Below are 18,336 nucleotides of genomic sequence, written 5' to 3'. Positions count from 1 at the left end.
TAACTTTGAAGTTTCTTAGAACTTTATTTTTAATTTTGGGGGGTTTTTTGTTTTTAATTTTTTAGAACTTCTTTTAGAAGTCCTATGAATGTGTATCTGGGCACAAGGAGTGTGTGGAATAGAGATTCGATGTCACCAGGACCTCTTGATCATTCTTTACTCATGGTCATTTTCTTCAGGGTCTCTTGAGTTTTTTTCTTTACCACATCCACTAATTTAGTTTAGGTTCTAATTATACTACACGTGAATGATAGCAGGGGATTCCATCCTAGCTCTGTCTCTGGCAAACTAAATCTTTCCCTGCCAAAGTCCCTCTTGAACATTTTGCTTTGTGTATAATTTTCCCTAAGCCCTTCCAGTGTCAATCACTGCTCAACAGTTACTCTGAAATGGAGTCAAAAGTAGAGTATAACACCTCCTACTAGAAACTAAGTAAAACTAGAGAAAATAGGTAAAAATACCAGGTCTACCTTTTTTTATTTTAGTTTCTACAGATATCTTATGCTCTAATCAGAGTAACCTGGGTATTCATTTTTGTTTCTATACTTGTGCAGTAGTCATTTGCTCTGATTTAAGTGACTTTTCTTTATCTGCCAGTTCTGTTACTGTTTCTTCACATTCAATCAGATCTCCTCCGAATGTACTGTGATTAGCCACTTTGACTCTCCTCTGTTCTCTGCTTAGCCAGTTTTAGAAGTGTTGTTAAATTTTTCTTTGAGAAATGAATTGTTGCAAGGTTAGTCACATTTCTTTTTTTTTTTGAAAGAGAACTTTTATTATTTTTATGTACAGAAAACTCAACACTTAGCCAGTTTGATGGCCAGTTCTTTAGCCTCTGCCTTTTCTAGCTTGGCGATATAAACCACCAGCTTTGCACCCAGGATGTTGCCTCCCCAGTGAGGGCGGATATCATCATATCCGTCACTGTAATTTGTCCTGGTAGCTTCCACCGGCTTAGCCAGAGCTTGTTTGTCTTCTGAGTTAATCTGTGTGAAGGCAACGTTGGTGCAGGTCTTCTTGTGGACCAGATGGCTCAGCCTGGCCTTCTCCTTGATAATACAGTAGGGAACCCCTATCTTACAACATAGGGCAGGGAGGAAGACAGCCAGCCTAGTGGGATTCACAGCATGTGCAGTCACTACCAGCTGAGCCTTCTAAGATGGTGACAGTATTAACCCCTGCTGGAGGGACAGGTGATCTCTTAATAGGGACATCCCCTTTGCCAGCAGCTTTCTTCTCAGCCTGGGCCAACCAATCACTGCTTTTTTTTGTCTTTGGTCTCTGTTTGTGGGCCAGCTTAAGCAGGTGAGTAGCTGTTTGGTGGTCCAAAGGCTGGGTGAACTGGTTAATCCCAGGAGGCAGTTTCAGATGTTTATAGAGAATAGCCCTTTGCTGCTGCAGTTGGGTGTAGCGGGGCCATTTGACAAAGCAGGTGGGGTCCCTTTGGGGCTGGATATCCTGTCCAATACGAGAATTCTTGGGCCTTTTCTCAAATGGGATTGACCACCTTCTTGGCTTCCTGCTTCTTCATGACAGCAGGGAAGTTGGGGCCACCTTCTTCCCCCTTAGCCGCCTTTCCTTTTCACATCTTGGATGGCTGGAGGAGAGCTAAAATGAGTCATACTTTTTAAATGCTTATCTAGGAGGAAAAAATACTGACCTAACCATGAATATGAGATATTCCATATTCCCGAAAGTGATTTAAAAAAAAAATTCCTTTCCATGCAGTTAGTATGTCACCTATCCTTTTGACACATAAGTGAGCTAGGTGTCAGGTGTTAGTGATTAGCTTTATTAAAGGTAATGATCAAGCTTTATTACCTCCCATTGGAAAGGAAATTTGCAGGTATCTTGTATTGTGAGATAAGTGGTTCTCAAGGTAGTCCCATACCAAGAGCATCAGTATGGCCTGGCTTATAGAAAATATGCAGATACTCTGCCCCTACCTCTGCTCTACTATAGTAGAAACTTTGGGGTGGGGCCCAGCACTCTGTTTTGCTAAGCCCTCAAGGTGATTGTTGCCCTTGAATATGACAGACCAAAGGTAGAGAGCCTGAGGACATTTGATTGATAATATACCTATTTTGCATAATCTTTCAAAATATCAGTTAACTCACTTGTAAAAGTTAGAGGTAATAGCAACCTATATTAAGGAAGTTGAGGGAGAGCACGAGAGGGGAATGAGGGACAGAGGGAAAAGCAGACTCCCGCTGAGCAGGGAGCCCCACATGGGGCTCGATCCCAGGACTCCGGGATCATGACCTGAGCCAGAGGCAGACGCTGAACCGATTGAGCCACCCAGGTGCCCAATTAAGGAAGTTTTAAAGATGAGATAAATATGAAGTACTTCATGAATTCTTTAGGTCCATGTAAATGTTAGTTGCAAACTTATGCTGAAGGTTTTCTTTGGTTTGGCCCTTATTCATACTAGTGACTTCCGTGGTTCTTGTTTATAGTAGTGACTGTCATTGTTAAACCTTCGAGTTTGTGGTGCAGAATTAGTTCATGGGAAATACGAGCTGGGATTAAGTCTAGGTATTAAAAAAAAAAAATCTCTGTCAGGGCATGATGTTTCCTTCTGCTTAGTTTTCTTAAAGGTAGTAAATACTCCCACTGGTACTTTTAAAGATCTTTTGAGATTGCATAATATTCTTATTCTACTTTTGTTCAGAAACGAGAGAGAATAAGATAGTGGAATCAAAGTACTTACCACAAATGCCTGGTACATAGAAGACACTTTATGGCAGCTATTTGTTATCAGTGTATAAACAACCAGCCTTTTCTATATCTTTCTCTTACTCTACTTTCTTGATCTTGAAGTTCTGTTTTAGTTCTTAAATCCTGATTTTCTAATGCCAAATTTCTGTCTCCTGTACCAGGTCCTTGGTACATGGACCAGATATCTGCATGGACTAGTTTCTTGAACACCTCAAGCACTGTTTGTGTTACTGCACTTAAGAGAAACACAATAGGAGATGTCAGTTAAGTGTGCCCGCTGCTCTCAGCTAGAGTGGTAGCACCTTACCTGATAGAGTTACCACTTTCAGGTTGTGGCTGCTGTACGTCGTCAGTCAGGGCTCTCCAAATTGACTTCTCTTTCAGAAACAGATTCACAGACTGATTTATAACTAGAGTATCCATTTACAATGGGAAATACAAGTGTTAAACAGCATTTTCTTCCTACCTCTTTCTATAAGAAAATTTTTTCAAATTATAAACATTATTTGCTTCTCATACACAAATTCTGAGTGATGGGAGTTAGTTGTAGGATCTAAGTGCCTAGTGTCATCAGGTTATATCATCCAATCTGATATATCCATCTCTACTAGAACAATGTTTTTAACACATGGGCGACTTATTTCTGTCCATGAATAATGCTACAAGACTGATGGAGAAATACAAAACAGGTCTTGTTTCATGATTGCCCTTCTTGTAGGTTCTAAACTGCCTTAAATTTTTCTCAAAAGAGAGGTGGGGTAGAGGGTTGTAGAAGGGAGGGCATGTGTGAATGTGTGTAGTACATTCAGGTGATTTGGATTAAATTTTCTTTTTATAGTCAGAATGCTCTCCCAATTTCCCTGATACTTTATATCACTTGATTACTAGAGTGAATACCTTCTATAGAAAACTTGATTCATTTCATTGCATATGGATATTTCTTCATTTCATCCTTAGAGGGTGTATTTTTTTTTATGGAGTTAGGGGTGATTCCTGGCTGAGGCAGTATGATGTACTGATGAGTATGGGCTTTTAGAATTAGACTTGAAATCTGGTTCTACTATTTGTAATTTGTATGATTTGGGGAGAGATTGCTTAATCTCTGAGCTTCAGTTTCCTCATCTGTGAGATGGAGGTTATATAACAGTTTTGTAAAACAGATAGCAAAGATTGCATGACAGGATTTTATGTATAATTTTAGGTTATCCTAGAAAAGAACATATGGCTAATGGAATCCAGTGTTATTCCTATATATCATTACTGTTTTCTTTTAATGTGTTTGGATTGGGCTGTGAATTTCACCTCCATTTTTGAATTTGTTAACTTAGTTTCCAGTCTCTTTTCTAATTATTTTTCCCACTTCCAAATTATGTATGGTACTCTTAAGTGTGTGCATCTATTCATAGTGTTAACTGCCAGTGTACATTTATTGAATTGATTGCACAGAACAGTTCTACACCACTGTCATTTTTTTATTATACTTAAAGGTTTTGTTGTTAGCGATTAGAATTGGTGAGTCTCTTACAGAAATTCTTGAAAGACTAGGATTTTCCTGGGTTTCAGAGTTTTCGTTCACCTTTTATGATTTGAGAATTCTTGATACAGTTCTAAGGATATTCCCTATGAATGAAGGTGTGAATTACAGGAATATGAAATATTCATTTATTCAGAAATTAACTTTTTATTTGGTCTGTTTAGGAAGGAGACATGCCAATTCATGAACTTCTCAGTCTTTATGGTTATGATAGTACTATTCGACTACCTGAAGAAGATGAGGAGGAGGAAGAAGAGGAAGAAGAAGGAGAAGATGATGAAGATGCTGATAATGATGATAACAGTGGCTGTAGTGGGGAAAATAAAGTAAGGTTATACACATTTATTAAGATTGTAGTCTTTATTCTTGTTGAAGTAGTAACTTATTAATATTGGAAGTCCCCTATAATCTGAAAAGTGATAGTTTTATCTGTGTCATTCCAGATTTCTTTTCAGGGCCTCTTCTAAATAAATTTGTACCAACTTAAAAAAAATACTACTCTTTTTAAGTATTAAAGGCTAATTGGTAGTTCTGTATTCAATTTTCTTATTTTGTTTTGAAATAATTTGATATATAGAGAGGTTCAAAGATAGCATAGAGTTCCTATGTACTTTTTAGCCAACTTTTCCTGTTTACATCTCATGTAACCATGGTGTGTTTATCAAAAGTAAGAATTGACACTGGTACCATATTATTAAACTGTAGACAATTCAGATTTTGCCAGTTTTTCTATTAATGTCCTTTTTTCTGTTCCAGGTTCCAATCCAGAACACCGTGCTGCATTTAGTGTATTTATTTTAGTCTTCTCGTTGTATTTGGAATACTGTAACCTTTCATCTGCAATAATTTTCCTTACATCTTAAAGAAATTTAATGTATTATTCTGCAGGAAGAGAATATAAAGGACTCATCAGGTCAAGAGGATGAAACTCAGTCTTCCAATGATGATCCGTCACAATCTGTTGCTTCTCAAGATGCCCAAGAAATAATCCGCCCACGTCGATGTAAATATTTTGATACTAGTAAGTGTCATGGTTGCTATTGTTTGGATAATTTTTACTATTTAATATATGATGTAAAATGCCGTTTCTTTTTCACTTGTCTGTTTGGATTCATTTACTCTGAAATCTGGCTGAACAGTAATGGGTTTTGTTCTAGGTTAATTCATTTAGCAGTGCTAAAGCCCCACTGTCCATGAGTAGATTGCAGAGATTGTTGTGTCCCTATACTCCTTGATTTTGAATGTGTTCCTTTTTTTCTTTTTCTTCTTTTGTTTTTAACCATATATCCCCATGTTTACTTTGGGGTGGAGACTTGACATCAGAATGAGGCAAAGTTGAGTCACGGATGTCAGGAGGTTATCTTAGGACAAGGAGAAGGGGCTATGGGCATGCTTTGAGAGCTTGGTATAACCTGGGTGGAGTCTTAGGCTCATTCTCTCAGGTAAGGAATCCAGGGCCTTGCTTGTACATAGGCTGCAACCATATAGTTGACTTTGAGTCTTAAACTTCTGCAGAGACAGCTAGTGTTTGTTAGCAGGGCCTGGTAAGGCTGTGGGGAGCTCTATAAGCAAGGTATCAGGCCAACATTTCCAAGGGGCTTTATTGGCTCCATAAAATTGCTCTGAGTTTCTTAAAACTGTCTCATCATATCTAAGTCTGTGCATGTGTCTCTTAAGGATGACATTCCAGGGGCACTTGACTGGCTCAGTTGGTAGAGAGCACGACTCGAACTTGGGGTTGTGAGTTTGAGCCCCATGTTGGGTGTAGAGATTACTTAAATAACATCTGTGTCCACTAAAAAGTCAGTCGATTTGTTCCCCAAAGTTAACATTTTTAGGTCTAATGCAGTGCCCAAGAAAAGAAGAAATAAGAATACCTCCATGGGCTCAATTACAAATGGAGTGGCAGGCTCCTGTGGGGAAAAACGTGTTCCTTTTTTTCCCCCAATACTTCCTTAATTGTCTCATAGTCATCTTTTTTATTTCTTCTAGTCTTCTCAGTTTTCATTTTCTACTTTCTTTCCCTCTTAGCCGTTTTTATCTATTTCATAAGTATTGCTTTCTCTAATCAGTGGCTCCCAGTTCTCAAGAAGTGGTTTCCTCTTGAGGTGAGAACATGTTATACACAGAAAGAACTCTCCTAATTTTACTACAGATTGTGATCTTGTCAGAGATGTGCAGTAGTTGAGACAACATTTAATGTATGTACCTTGAATATTTGCATGCTTTATCTGCTCCATGATGTTTCATGTAAGCAGGAATCATTACTCTGGATGACTGTTCTTTGATAAGAAAAAGGCAACCATTAGTGTTACTGGTTTAAGCTTGGGTCTGAATTTCTGTGCTTTAAAAGAAAGAAAAACATTTGAAGAACAATAACATCTCATGAAATGGAGCAGTGTAATAACAGATGAAACATGGCTATTGCTTCATGTGAATGATTCCTGATACATATTTAGTTTAGAAGTGAATGTAACGCTAATGATATTTTATTGTGAGTTTTGATCAAAGATATGGTCCAGTTGAAAAGCGTATCAGTGTAAGGAGAGATTGGTTGCTGAAACTATTGTATTAATATTAAGTTTGGGGAAAGCCTGGTATTTTTCCTTTTTCTTCTTAGGTAAATTGCCAAAGTTTGTTTAAAAGTGGGATGCTGGGGTGCCTGGGTGGCTCAGTCGGTTAAGCGTCTGCTTTCGGCTCAGGTCATGATCCCAGGGTCCTGGGATCGAGCCCCACGTCAGGCTCCTTGCTCAGCGGGGAGCCTGCTTCTCCCTCTCCCACTCCCCCTGCTTGTGTTGCCTCTCTCTCTGTGTCTCTCTCTGTCAAATAAATAAATAAAATCTTTAAAAAAATAATAATAAAAAAAAAAGTGGGATGCTAAGTGACTGCATCTTTTTTTTTTTTTTTAAGATTTTATTTATTAGAGCATGAGCAGGGAGGAGAGGTAGAGGAAGAAGGAGAAGCAGTCTCCCCACTGAGCAGGGAAGCCTGATACGGGGCTCGATCCCAAACCCTGAGATCATGACCTGAGCTGAAGGCAGATGCTTAACTGACTGAGCCACCTAGGCGCCCCTAAGTGACTGAATCTTAAAACAGTATTTATTTCATACTTTTGATCTGCTATTTTAGTTATGATGTATGCACAGAAGCTGTAGATAATACTTCCTATCTTAACTTTTCCATAGGAAGATTTAATTTTTGTATGTAATGTTACCCTTTTGAACTTTGTATTCCATTTTACAGTTGAGAAGATGCTGACAGTGTAATCGTTTTCAAATTTCCTACCCCTTTATGTAAATACATTTTTTACTCCAAAATGTAAACAAATGGCACCTTGCCTGCTCTTGAATAAATCAGAGGTTGGGGAGGATGGAGGTCTTCTTACATAGCCTCCCTTCACACTCTCTCTAAAGTGTTGCTACAAAGTTCTCAGTGTCTCACGGAGCATTGATTGGAAACCAGTTTTTGTTTTTTGTCCAAATTCTTATTTTATTAGGGAGGAAAGAATTAGGTTTAGGAACAGATTATCTTGACCCGCTAATTCAATTTTTTTCTTAAATTTTTGTGGGAAATCATTTACTGAGAGTACAGTTTCCTAAAATAAAAATTGTCCCAGAAGGCTTATGGGTTTTTTGTTTTGCTTTGTTTTAAACTGATAGGGTATTATTTGATCAGAAATGTCTTGGTCCTGTTTTTGCAAATACTTTTAGGTATACTTAAATGTTTGATGGTAGATGTAAAAATAATGTACAGATATACAGATGTGGACAGGATAAACAGTCATTTTGTAATATTATTGTCTTATTTATTGTAGATAGCGAAATAGAAGAAGAATCTGAAGAAGATGAAGATTATATTCCATCAGAAGACTGGAAAAAGGTAGTTAGAGTCATATTTTCCCAAAGTTTAGGTAAATTAATATTAAAAAGCAAGTATGATTATTACTTTACTAGCTATATATTGATAAAGTTGAGGTAAGCCCTTTTGTGACATTTAAATGTTTGGTAGATGTTCAAATTTCCCCTTAATACATTGAGGTAAGAAAAAATACTATTTTTTTATAAAATAATGATACAGAAAGAATTTGACTTTTTTGAGCAAATCAGTCTCAAACCAGTAACAGAAATTGAAATTTTGAACTAGTGCTAATTTAGATTTTTGTTGCACTGGAAAAAGTATCACAAGTAAATTCTTTTATATATTCAGGAAAGCAGTTGAGGCTTTGGTTCTGTTAAGTAGATTTTGTTTAATAATTTAGATTATAAGTTTTTCCATCCCATATTAATGTAGATATTTACAACTCAAAATATATTGGGTGAAGAGACAGATTTGAGCTTTTCTATTACTATGCATAATAAGTTAATTTCTAAAATGAATCTAAAGATTATATATTGACATGTTTTTGATTATAAAATTGTATAAGTGTACAACTTAGTTATACAGTTAAGTAGAATTAATTTTAAGCTGTTGCAAAGCAGATGAACGTACTAGAGAAATGTGTCAAATGTCATGTAGAATTTATTAGAACAAATCATTTATATAGAAGGAATATCATTCTTAATTGAGATAGCTCACTCGAATTTTTTTTTCTTTTGCTGTTCTTTTCCTTGGTCTGATTTTTTTTTTTTAATATTTTATTTATTCATTTGAGACACAGAGAGAGAGAGATAGCATGAGCAGGGGGAGAAGCATGCTCCCCGCTGAGTCAGGAGCCCAATGTGGGGCTTGATCCCAGGACCTGGGATTATGACCTGAGCCAAAGGCAGACACTCAACCATCTGAGCCACACAGGTGCCCCGTCCTTGGTCTGATTTTAAATTTAGTGCATAAATAATCATTTCTCTGGAAGCAGAATAGCTTTAATCATCAAATTGAGTGGACTCTCTGCACTTTTTATGCCATGATTGTTTAATTAGTTAATAGTTTTGAGTCTTCACAATGGCTTTTTTGTTGTTGTTGGTGGTGGTGGTGGTGGTTTAAAGTGTTTTGGTTTGGGAGACACCTGGGTGGCTCCGTCAGTTCAGCGTCTGTCTTCAGGTCATGATCCCAGGGTCCTGGGATCGAGTTCCGCATCGGGCTCCTTGCTTAGCCTGCCACTCCCCCGTTTGTGCTCTCCCTCTCTCTCTCACAAATAAATAAAATCTTTAAAAAAAAAAAAAATTTTTTTTTTGGTTTGGGATGTCTGGGGCAAACTTAAAAAAGAGCTGACACCCTTGCTAATTAAAATAAGAGAATATCTCATAGAGTTTCTATTGGAATAATGAAGTATTCAAATGAACTCGGACTGGGCTACCCAAGGATTGTGGGCTTTTGCCAGAATTGATCCATTTCTGGATTTCCAAGGAGATGTTTAGAAGAGAGAGACATCTCAGTATATTATGCTAAGTGAAATAAGTCAGAGAAAGACAATTATATGATCTGACTGATATGTGGAATTTAAGAAACAAAACAGAGGAGCATTGGGGAAGAGAGGAAACAATAAAACAAGATGAAGTCAGGGAGGGAGACAAACCAAAAGAGATTTTTAATCATAGGAAACAAACTGAGGGTTGCTGGAGGGAAGGAAGGTGAGGGGATGGGGTAACTAGGTGATGAACATTAAGGAGGGCACGTGATAAAATGAGCATGTTATATGCAGCTCATGAATCACTGACCTCTACCTCTGAAACCAGTAATACATTATATGTTAATTAATTGAATTTAAATTTTTAAAAATATGTATAGACAAAAAATAAAAGAGAGACATCTCTCAGTGTGTTAGAATGGTAAAGGAAGGTGTGGGTTAGAGTGGTAAGGAGGGAAGGTTAGCTCAGTGCAGTGTGTGTTAATTAATTTGAGTGAATGATGAATGAATGATGAGGCTAAAGACTAAAAACAAGGATCACAGAGTTATCCACTATTTATGCCCATTTGGGCAAACGTTCTTTACTCCAGTTTTTTTCTGATTCCTACACCATGCAGAAATTAGGAAAAAAGCTAAAAACCTTAGAAGTTACCTTCAACTGTTACTTTCTAACCATATATTCAAGTTTATATACCTTTTAAGCTGTTCTCATAAACTTTCTCTTCAACTTAAATTGTTTTTGTGTCTGAAGTGTACAAGAGAATATTGGAGTAAGTGTTGAATTATTATTTTTAATGAAGGAACAGAAGCTCAGAGGAGGGAGAACATGGGGGACTATTCCCTTCCCAGGAAAATTATTTAATAAAACAGGCCACAGTAAATCCAGACTGTTTGTTTTAGTATGATTTTGTTGTAGTAAAAATTGTCAAGATTCAGATTCATCTTCTAAGGCTTGTAAGATACTGAATTTTTCTAGAAACTGGGGTAGAGGAGACAGCTTTGAAATCAAATTTGAGTCCAGGTTGTAGCCTCAGAATTTACTAATAGTGCATTTCTGAGGAAATTAATTTTTTTGAGTGTCATCTCAGGTATGATACAGGAATAAAAATTTTAGCCTTGTCGAAGTTGGTGAGGATTTAATGAAAATTATACGTATGACACTTGGTACATAATACTCCTAATTGCTGTTTCCCTTCCCTTCCCTACAGAACAAATCAGCAGGTAAAAAGAAGTGTTCTAAACTCAATAGGAAAAAGGAAGCATCTTATCTTTATACTAGTCCGGAAGCTCTCAAGCCTGCTTCCATGTGAGAATCACTTGGAGAACTTTTAAGTCCTGATTACCAGGGCCTTCTTCCAGAGATTCTAATTTAACTGGTCTGGAATGGATCCAGGTATCTATATTTTTAGAAGTGCCTCAGACAGGGAGGGTTGATGACTGGTCTATTGTCTAGTAGGCATTGGTGAGTAAAAAGAGGCACAAGAAGTGATGGTAGGGTACTCTTTTTTTTGTAGTGAAAGAGAGAGAGTTCTCCTGTAAGAGTAGGGAGAATTTGTGATATTCTTTTTAGAAAATTGACTGGTTTTCTTTTATAGTTGTAGCAATAAATTAATTACGTAGAAAGGATGTCTTTGGAGTTATACTAGATAAAATGAGATCCTACTGTCAGATTGACAAAAAGGAGAGAGGAACTTTTCAAATCCTAAGAATTATTTAAACTGTTATTTTTTAATTAATGAATTAATTAATTTGAGAGAGAGAGCACACGGCCTGGAGGAGCAGAGGGAGAGAGAATCTCAAGCAGTCTCTGGGCAGAGCCTGACAACGGGGCTCGATCTCACGACCCTGAGATCGCAACCTGAACCGAAACCTTAAGAGTCGGATGCCTAACTGACTGCACCACCCAGGCGACCCTCAACTGTTATTTAAACTGTTAAACTGTTACCTTAAACTTGTACCTTTCCTGCCTACATCTTCATTTTGAAAATGCAGTAAATTTATTCTTAACATTTAGCCACCAGATAAAGGAGGGTCAGTGTAATCTTGGTCCCTCTGTTTTGTAATATCTCATCAATGGTGATCTCATTATCTTTCTGAACAGCCAGTTTCCTCTGATCTGTGATTTGACTATATAGATTTGATGACCACATTTCCTAAAATAAAATTTAGTTATGTTTCGGGGAGGTTACTTTTTTCATTTTGCATTGTTTTGTGAAGATCAGGCACTAACCTGCTTATCCATTTGGAGTTTCATCTATTTCGCCTCTACTGAGCTTTATACAAACCCTTTTTGTTACTTTCTTTACCTCAGCTCTGTGGTTCTCAGACTGAAGTGTATGTTGGAATCACCCAACAGCTTGTTGAAACACTACTTGCTGAGTCCTATCCCCAGAGTTTCTGGTTCAGTAGGTCTCAGGTAGAACCTGAGCATTTACATTTCTAACAATTTCCCAGGTGACTTTGATGATGCTGACCCATTGTCCATAGTTTAGACTATAAATATCTTAAAGTACCCGAATTTCATTTTCTGTTTTTCAGGGTGTTTGCAGTTATCTTATTAATTGAATTATAAGAATTCATTTTTATTTCTTTTTCTCCATATTTTGAAGTAGAGTTTGTATTCATTGTGTATATTGCACTATACCCCATTATTACTAACGTTTTCATCCAATCATATCCAAGCTCTTATCTATTATTAACTCATTCATCCTCACAATACTCCTCTGAGGTAGTTAATTGGTTGTGTCTTTTATGACAGAGAAACCATGAACAAGTTTACCCAGGAAGATGATAAAGCTAGAAAATGGATATAAAATCTGTGTTACTAGATCTTACTAATGTGTCATGTTATTTTTAAATAGGAGATTATGGTGGGCTCCATGTTTCAAGCAGAGATTCCAGTTGGCATTTGTAGATACAAAGAAAATGAAAAAGGTGGGTTATTAATAAAGTTATACAGCTTGCATTCATGCTTTTGAAGTGATGAACTGTTACTTTATAATGGAATAAGATCATGACAGTTTGTTACCCCACTGATTGATGAAAGAGGACTCTTCATTATTTCTGTAAGAAGAAATATGTTTACTGTTTGTTCAGTTTGTCCATAGAAATCTAGAAAGAAAAAAATGAATGCCTTTTTGATACATAAAACATCCCAGCTTTTTATTTTTTTTCATATTTTAAATATACCCTTTTATAACCTGTATAATTTAAATTTAAAAGGTTACTTTATGTCAAGAGAAGCTGTTAGGTTTAAAAAAACTCAAGTAAACAATGATATAAAAAGCTTACTTTAAGTGTTGAAACTTTTAATATTACTAAAATTGAGTACTTTGATATTTATTTGTAAAATAATTTCTTCAACTTGTTATAAAGTTGTTATAAAACAACTTCTATATTTATATTTTACATAATTTTGCCATCATTTTATCTAAAAATAGTAAGGTAAGTCATACTTAAACTTCCAGTAACATAAAATACTTGAGGACTTAAGTCTGTTTCAGATTATTCCCTTTGGGTGAGGTCCAGAAAGAATTTTCTGTGTGTGTTTTTAATGAGTTTATGTGTAGTATGAGATCACTCAGTGCTAGAAATCTTTCTTCATTTATTTCAGTTGTCTTCTTCACATTTCAGTTTACATATGCAGAGCCTTTCAGAGTTGTAGAATTCTTTTGTTTCCCTTTTAGTAGTCTCTCCAAAAACTTCCTTTATATATTAAGTTTGTACCTGCTTTCAGGGAAGCAGTAAATAGAGGCAGTTAAGGGAACACCACAGGCCAGTAAATTCTAGTGATGCAAAAATGTTTTAACACACCAGTAATAACTTGTGCTCACTTTCAAGTTAATTCCTGCAATATAGAGGAACACTAAAGGTATCAATATGGAGTGACTTTGTTATATAGTGAAATTCTCTGTATATGTTTTGTCATTATAGTGTAATTGTGTGCAAAAATAAGTGAACCATTGTCATTTGTATTTATTTTTGTAATTGAATTTTAAATATTATGCTTCGCTTATATGCTGTACAATGATTAGCACATGTTCACCATTAAGTTCTTGCTCCCACTAAAGAACCAAAAGTTAGACATTAGTTCTAATTTATGAAATTTTCTAAAAGTTTTGACTGAAAAATAATAGTGTCTATCTTAGAAAATTTTGTATTTTGTAGGTGGGTAGGAAAATATCTTGGTTTTATATGTGGCAGGTTAGTGTTAGAGCTAAAGGTAGTTTTACTTACCTCTTAATACGTTTTTTTATGTTTGTATTGTCAGATATCACAGTAAGTAAATAATCAAGATCTCTGATTTTCACTGTTTTAAATTTTGGTTTGTTGCTTTCAGTTTGATTATAATTTTAGAAAGCAATTATACATAATATTTTTTTTCAGGAAAGGTGTGATCTATGAAGCTTTCTCACCATGTAAACTTAAGCATTTTAGATTGTGTGAGGATCAGACTAGATTTAGCAGGCTGATACTGCATTGGAGGGGCCACTGTGGTAGAGGGACTTTCCTCAGTTTTATATTTCTAGGAATTCAGACTTTTGTCATGATACCCAGAATTTGTCACCACTTACGGTGGTGCACACAAACCAAACTCATGTGAAACTTATGTAAACTACACCATTGGAAAACAACTGTTAAAGGGATACTGATGATTAGTGCATTCTTTCCCTTAAAGGATAAAGTTTGCAAGGTATTTTTCGCTGGTTTGGTGAGCACACATTCAAAAGGGAGAGCATTTGGTTTGAGGGATTTTGATAAAAATGCCACAAAACTAATACACTTTATACCTTCACTGTAGGAATTATTTGACACAAATGGATTAGAATTTTTTCATTGATACAAGGAAACCCTATTACTGAGTATCCTGGAAAGACATTGATAAATTTTTTTCTCTCTGATATCTGATTTCTTTTTTACTAGACTCCATGCAGCTTATATATTCCTCATCAGTTATCACTTCTTTTTCAAACAATTATATAAACAAGATTTGTTACAGTTGTATTTGAGTCCTTTTCCTTTGAACTTTATTACACAATCTCAACTACACAATTAACGTTTTCATAAATTTTTGTAAATTAGCACATACTCAGCACAGTATATTATAATCATTTCTTTATTCATTTTTGTATCCTTAATACCTAGTATGATTCTGTTACATAGGTACTCAGTAAACATTTGGTGGCTGAGTTATTAGGTAGGTGCAGAATAATGTTAACAGAACTGATATGGAGTCATTAAACTTTGATCAGTACATAGGCATTTGGCCTTGAACATGTTTACTTAACTTCCTTTTCTCCTCTATAAAATAGCTATAAAAGAGCATTTATTTACAGAGCCTGTCATGAGGATTTACATGTTATATTTTTAGGTGTAGCTTTAACCACATAGTGTCTGGCACATAGTAAGTGCTCAGTGAGAGGCCTTAATGTTCAATGGATGATTAATCTTACCCATTATTTAGGTTTTATTATTCAGATTTTCAGAAAGCACCAGTTTATGCTGTTTTACTTACAAATGGCAAAAATCCAGTTCAGTTAGCTTCAGCAAAAAAGAGTCTGTTGCTTAACTGGAAGGTTCTGGGTGGCTTCAGATATAACTGGATTTGGGGGTTATTATTATATCATCTGTCCCTCCTCCCCTTTCCGATCTCTTTATTGCCAGACAAGCTAAGATGGCTACTGGGAGCTCCTGGCTTGACTTTACACTGTCCTTGTAGCTAGAGAACCAACAAAAATGAGAACTTCGGCATCCACCTTTGCTCCAGCACAAGTCCTAGAGAGAACCTCTATTGACTTAGCTTGAGTCATACTCAGCCAGAAGTAATTACTGTGACCAGAGAGAAGAGTGAGTGTTCTGGCTTGCCTTGGCTCATTTATCTGTTCTCGGGGCTTCAGGGTGTCAGCCCCACTCAGAACAGATGGAAAGGATTTAATTCCCAAAGAAAGTGTTGAGTAGATGAAAAGCATGATTTTTCAGTTCCGTGTGTGTTTTGTTTCTTTCATGTACTAAACTGAACACTGCAGCTTTTGTGATAAGACTGAATATAATGCTGATAAACATCCTAGATCAAAAAGAGCCCCCCCCCCAAGCTAAGATCTGCCCAAAGTGTCAGTACTGCTGAAGTTGAGAACTCTGGACTAGATTGATTGAGAATTAGTTGGGCTACCTATAGGGATGAAGGTCAAGAGAAAGGAGCTAAGGTATTTCCCGGTCGAATTTTCATGCTTGCATGACGGAGTTTTAGAGTAAGGAAATGATGGCTAGGAATTAGGAAGCAGTGAATAGCAAAGGACCATGTAAATTGTCGTTTCTAAGGAACACTTGACAAATTACTGATTCTTAAGTTACTTACTGAAAACATATGCATGCGTTATCCTTAGTTGATGATGATAATGTTGAAAAGGCAGTTCATACAGCTTATACGTAGGAAAAGCTCAGCAGGACAACTTAAAATGTAGGTTATTAATGATAATGTGACCTTTTAAGACTGTGGGAATTTTTGTTGTAAACCTCATTGTTACACCATAGCTGATTACAGATCTGCATTTTCATCCTCATAATATATTGATTAGATTGAATTTTTACTTGGGCATTAAAAATAGAATAACACTTTTTTTTTTTTTTTTTTTTTTTTACTAAAACTGAAAGTTAACAAATACAAAGTTATTCACTGGGAATTAATTTCCCAGATTGCAGAAGTTTGTGGTTTTTGGTGGTGGTTTCTCAGCTTTCTACATTAGTCCCCCCCACACACACACATCTAGTGAACTTTGTTGAATTATTTTGACAACCCGTTTTGCTTATTTGACAAGCTTCATATGTTACTTAAAATGCCATAGTAAGCACTTCCCTAGCTAACCTGCGCGCTCCTGTCTTCTGAACGCTCACATATTTATAATCACGTAAATTGTATCCACCATCATATATTTGTTTTTGCTTTTTAAAGATTCTAATATTTAGGCTTTGTAATTCATTTAGAAAGCAGTAGTTTCAGAGGATGTTACTACACTTCAGTGATTATGATCTTTTGAAATCCATCATGTTCAAGTCATTTTATGTAATTATAATAAAGGGTATTTGTTTTTTTGGTTGCTTTTATAGAGCTTTTCTCTTCATTAGATGTTCTTTGTCTTCTGTAGTTTAGTGTATTTTACCATAGTGGTGGTGTTCTGATATTCTGATTTCTTGGCATTTAGTTGTTCTACAACAGACACTTAATAAAAATCAACTGTGTTGCCTGTTTTATTTAGAGCACAGTCAAAATTCGTATTTTATTTAGAGTGAAACTTAAGTGGAAAATAATTTGATCTCTTTCTGAAACCAGTAAAGGCAGTGTGGTTTATTCTTTGTGGAAATGCTAATTGTTCTCATCCAGGGTTATTTTTCAGTATGTTGTAATTGTATAAAATGAGGTGTATTCTCAGGGTCAGCCTGTCTGGTTGTCTTGTCATAATTCTAGGGGTCTGGCTTGTCATTTGGCGCCATCTGCTGATGTTTGTGTACTTAGCTTAAATAGGATATCTGTATCCTGTGGCTATCTGAAACCTACAGAATAATTCCAGAAATATCTTCCAGGTTTCCTAAGTCCAATATAGGGATATTTAAGTGGGACAACACTGAGGACTCAGGGACCCACCTTCCATGTTTCTTAAGGCTTCCTTGTAAGGCCTTGTCCACCCTCTACCCATCAGTCTCAAGAACATAAAAACTGTAGTCTCCCCCCTTCGGTGAAGAGAGGCTAAGCAGAGAACAAAAATCAGTAGTGTATCCAGATTCACTTTATCATGGCAGTTTTATTATATTTACAATTTAGAGTTTGACGAGGATTGTACCAGCAGGTTAGAAAAGGGATGAGGTTTACTACAGAAGATTTTCTAGATTGTCCTTGTACTTTTTTTCTTTTTTTGTTTTATTATGTTAGTCACCATACAGTACCTCATTAGTTTTTGATGTAGTGTTCCATGATTCATTATTTTCGTATAACACCCAGTGCTCCATGCAATACGTGCCCTCCTTAATATACCCATCACTGGGCTAACCCATTCCCCCTTCCCCCTCCCCTCTAAAGCCCTCAGTTTGTTTCTCAGAGTCCATAGTCTCTCATGGTTCATCTCCCCCTCCGATTTCCCCCCCTTCATTTTTCCCTTCCTTCTCCTAATGTCCTTCATTCTATTCCTTATGTTCCACAAATAAGTGAAAAACCATATGATTGACTTTCTCTGCTTATTTCACTTAGCATAATCTCCTCCAGTCCCATCCATGTTGATGTAAAAATTGGGTATTCATCCTTTCTGATGGCTAAATAATATTCCATTGTATATATGGACCACATCATCTTTATCCATTCATCTGTTGAAGGGCATCTCTGCTCTTCCACAGTTTGGCTATTGTGGACATTGCTGCTATGAACATTGGGGTGCATATGGCCCTTCTTTTCACTACATCTGTGCCTTTGGGGTAAATACCCAGTAGAGCAATTGCTGGGTCATAGGGTAGCTCTATTTTTAATTTTTTGAGGAATGTCCAGACTGTTTTCCAAAGTTGCTGTACCAATTTGCATTCCCACCGACAGTGTAAGAGGGTTCCCCTTTCTCCACAACCTCTCCAACATTCGCTGTTTCTTGCTTTGTCAATTTTTGCCATTCTTACTGGTGTGTAAGGTGTTATCTCAGTGTGGTTTTGATTTGAATTTCCCTGATGGCTAATGATGATAAACATTTTTTCATGTGTCTGTTAG

At 36.3% G+C, this 18,336-nt stretch overlaps 1 protein-coding gene and 1 pseudogene across 8 annotated transcripts in view; one reads left to right on the top strand and one right to left on the bottom strand.

The window, feature by feature from the left end:
- MIER1 (MIER1 transcriptional regulator) overlaps window positions 1-18,336 on the top strand; it is a 62,406-nt gene that overhangs the window by 24,875 nt on the left and 19,195 nt on the right. For all 8 annotated transcript variants that reach the window (XR_012379413.1, XM_025871786.2, XM_073896570.1 and 5 more), the window contains 4 exons: window positions 4,417-4,578; window positions 5,141-5,273; window positions 8,067-8,131; window positions 12,458-12,530. Coding sequence is in view for 7 of the 8 variants with exons in the window: in XM_025871786.2 (XP_025727571.2) it covers window positions 4,417-4,578; window positions 5,141-5,273; window positions 8,067-8,131; window positions 12,458-12,530 (433 nt within the window). In the remaining variant the exon portion in view is untranslated. The remainder of the gene's footprint in view (window positions 1-4,416; window positions 4,579-5,140; window positions 5,274-8,066; window positions 8,132-12,457; window positions 12,531-18,336) is intronic.
- On the bottom strand, window positions 798-1,588 carry LOC112823949 (large ribosomal subunit protein eL8 pseudogene; annotated as a pseudogene).

This window comes from Callorhinus ursinus, unplaced genomic scaffold, assembly GCF_003265705.2.
Source record: "Callorhinus ursinus isolate GAN/ISIS: 27379988/994484 unplaced genomic scaffold, GSC_fseal_2.0 scaffold9, whole genome shotgun sequence".
In the NCBI taxonomy this organism is placed as follows: Eukaryota; Metazoa; Chordata; class Mammalia; order Carnivora; family Otariidae; genus Callorhinus; species Callorhinus ursinus.
This window is presented reverse-complemented; position numbering and strand designations above follow the sequence as displayed.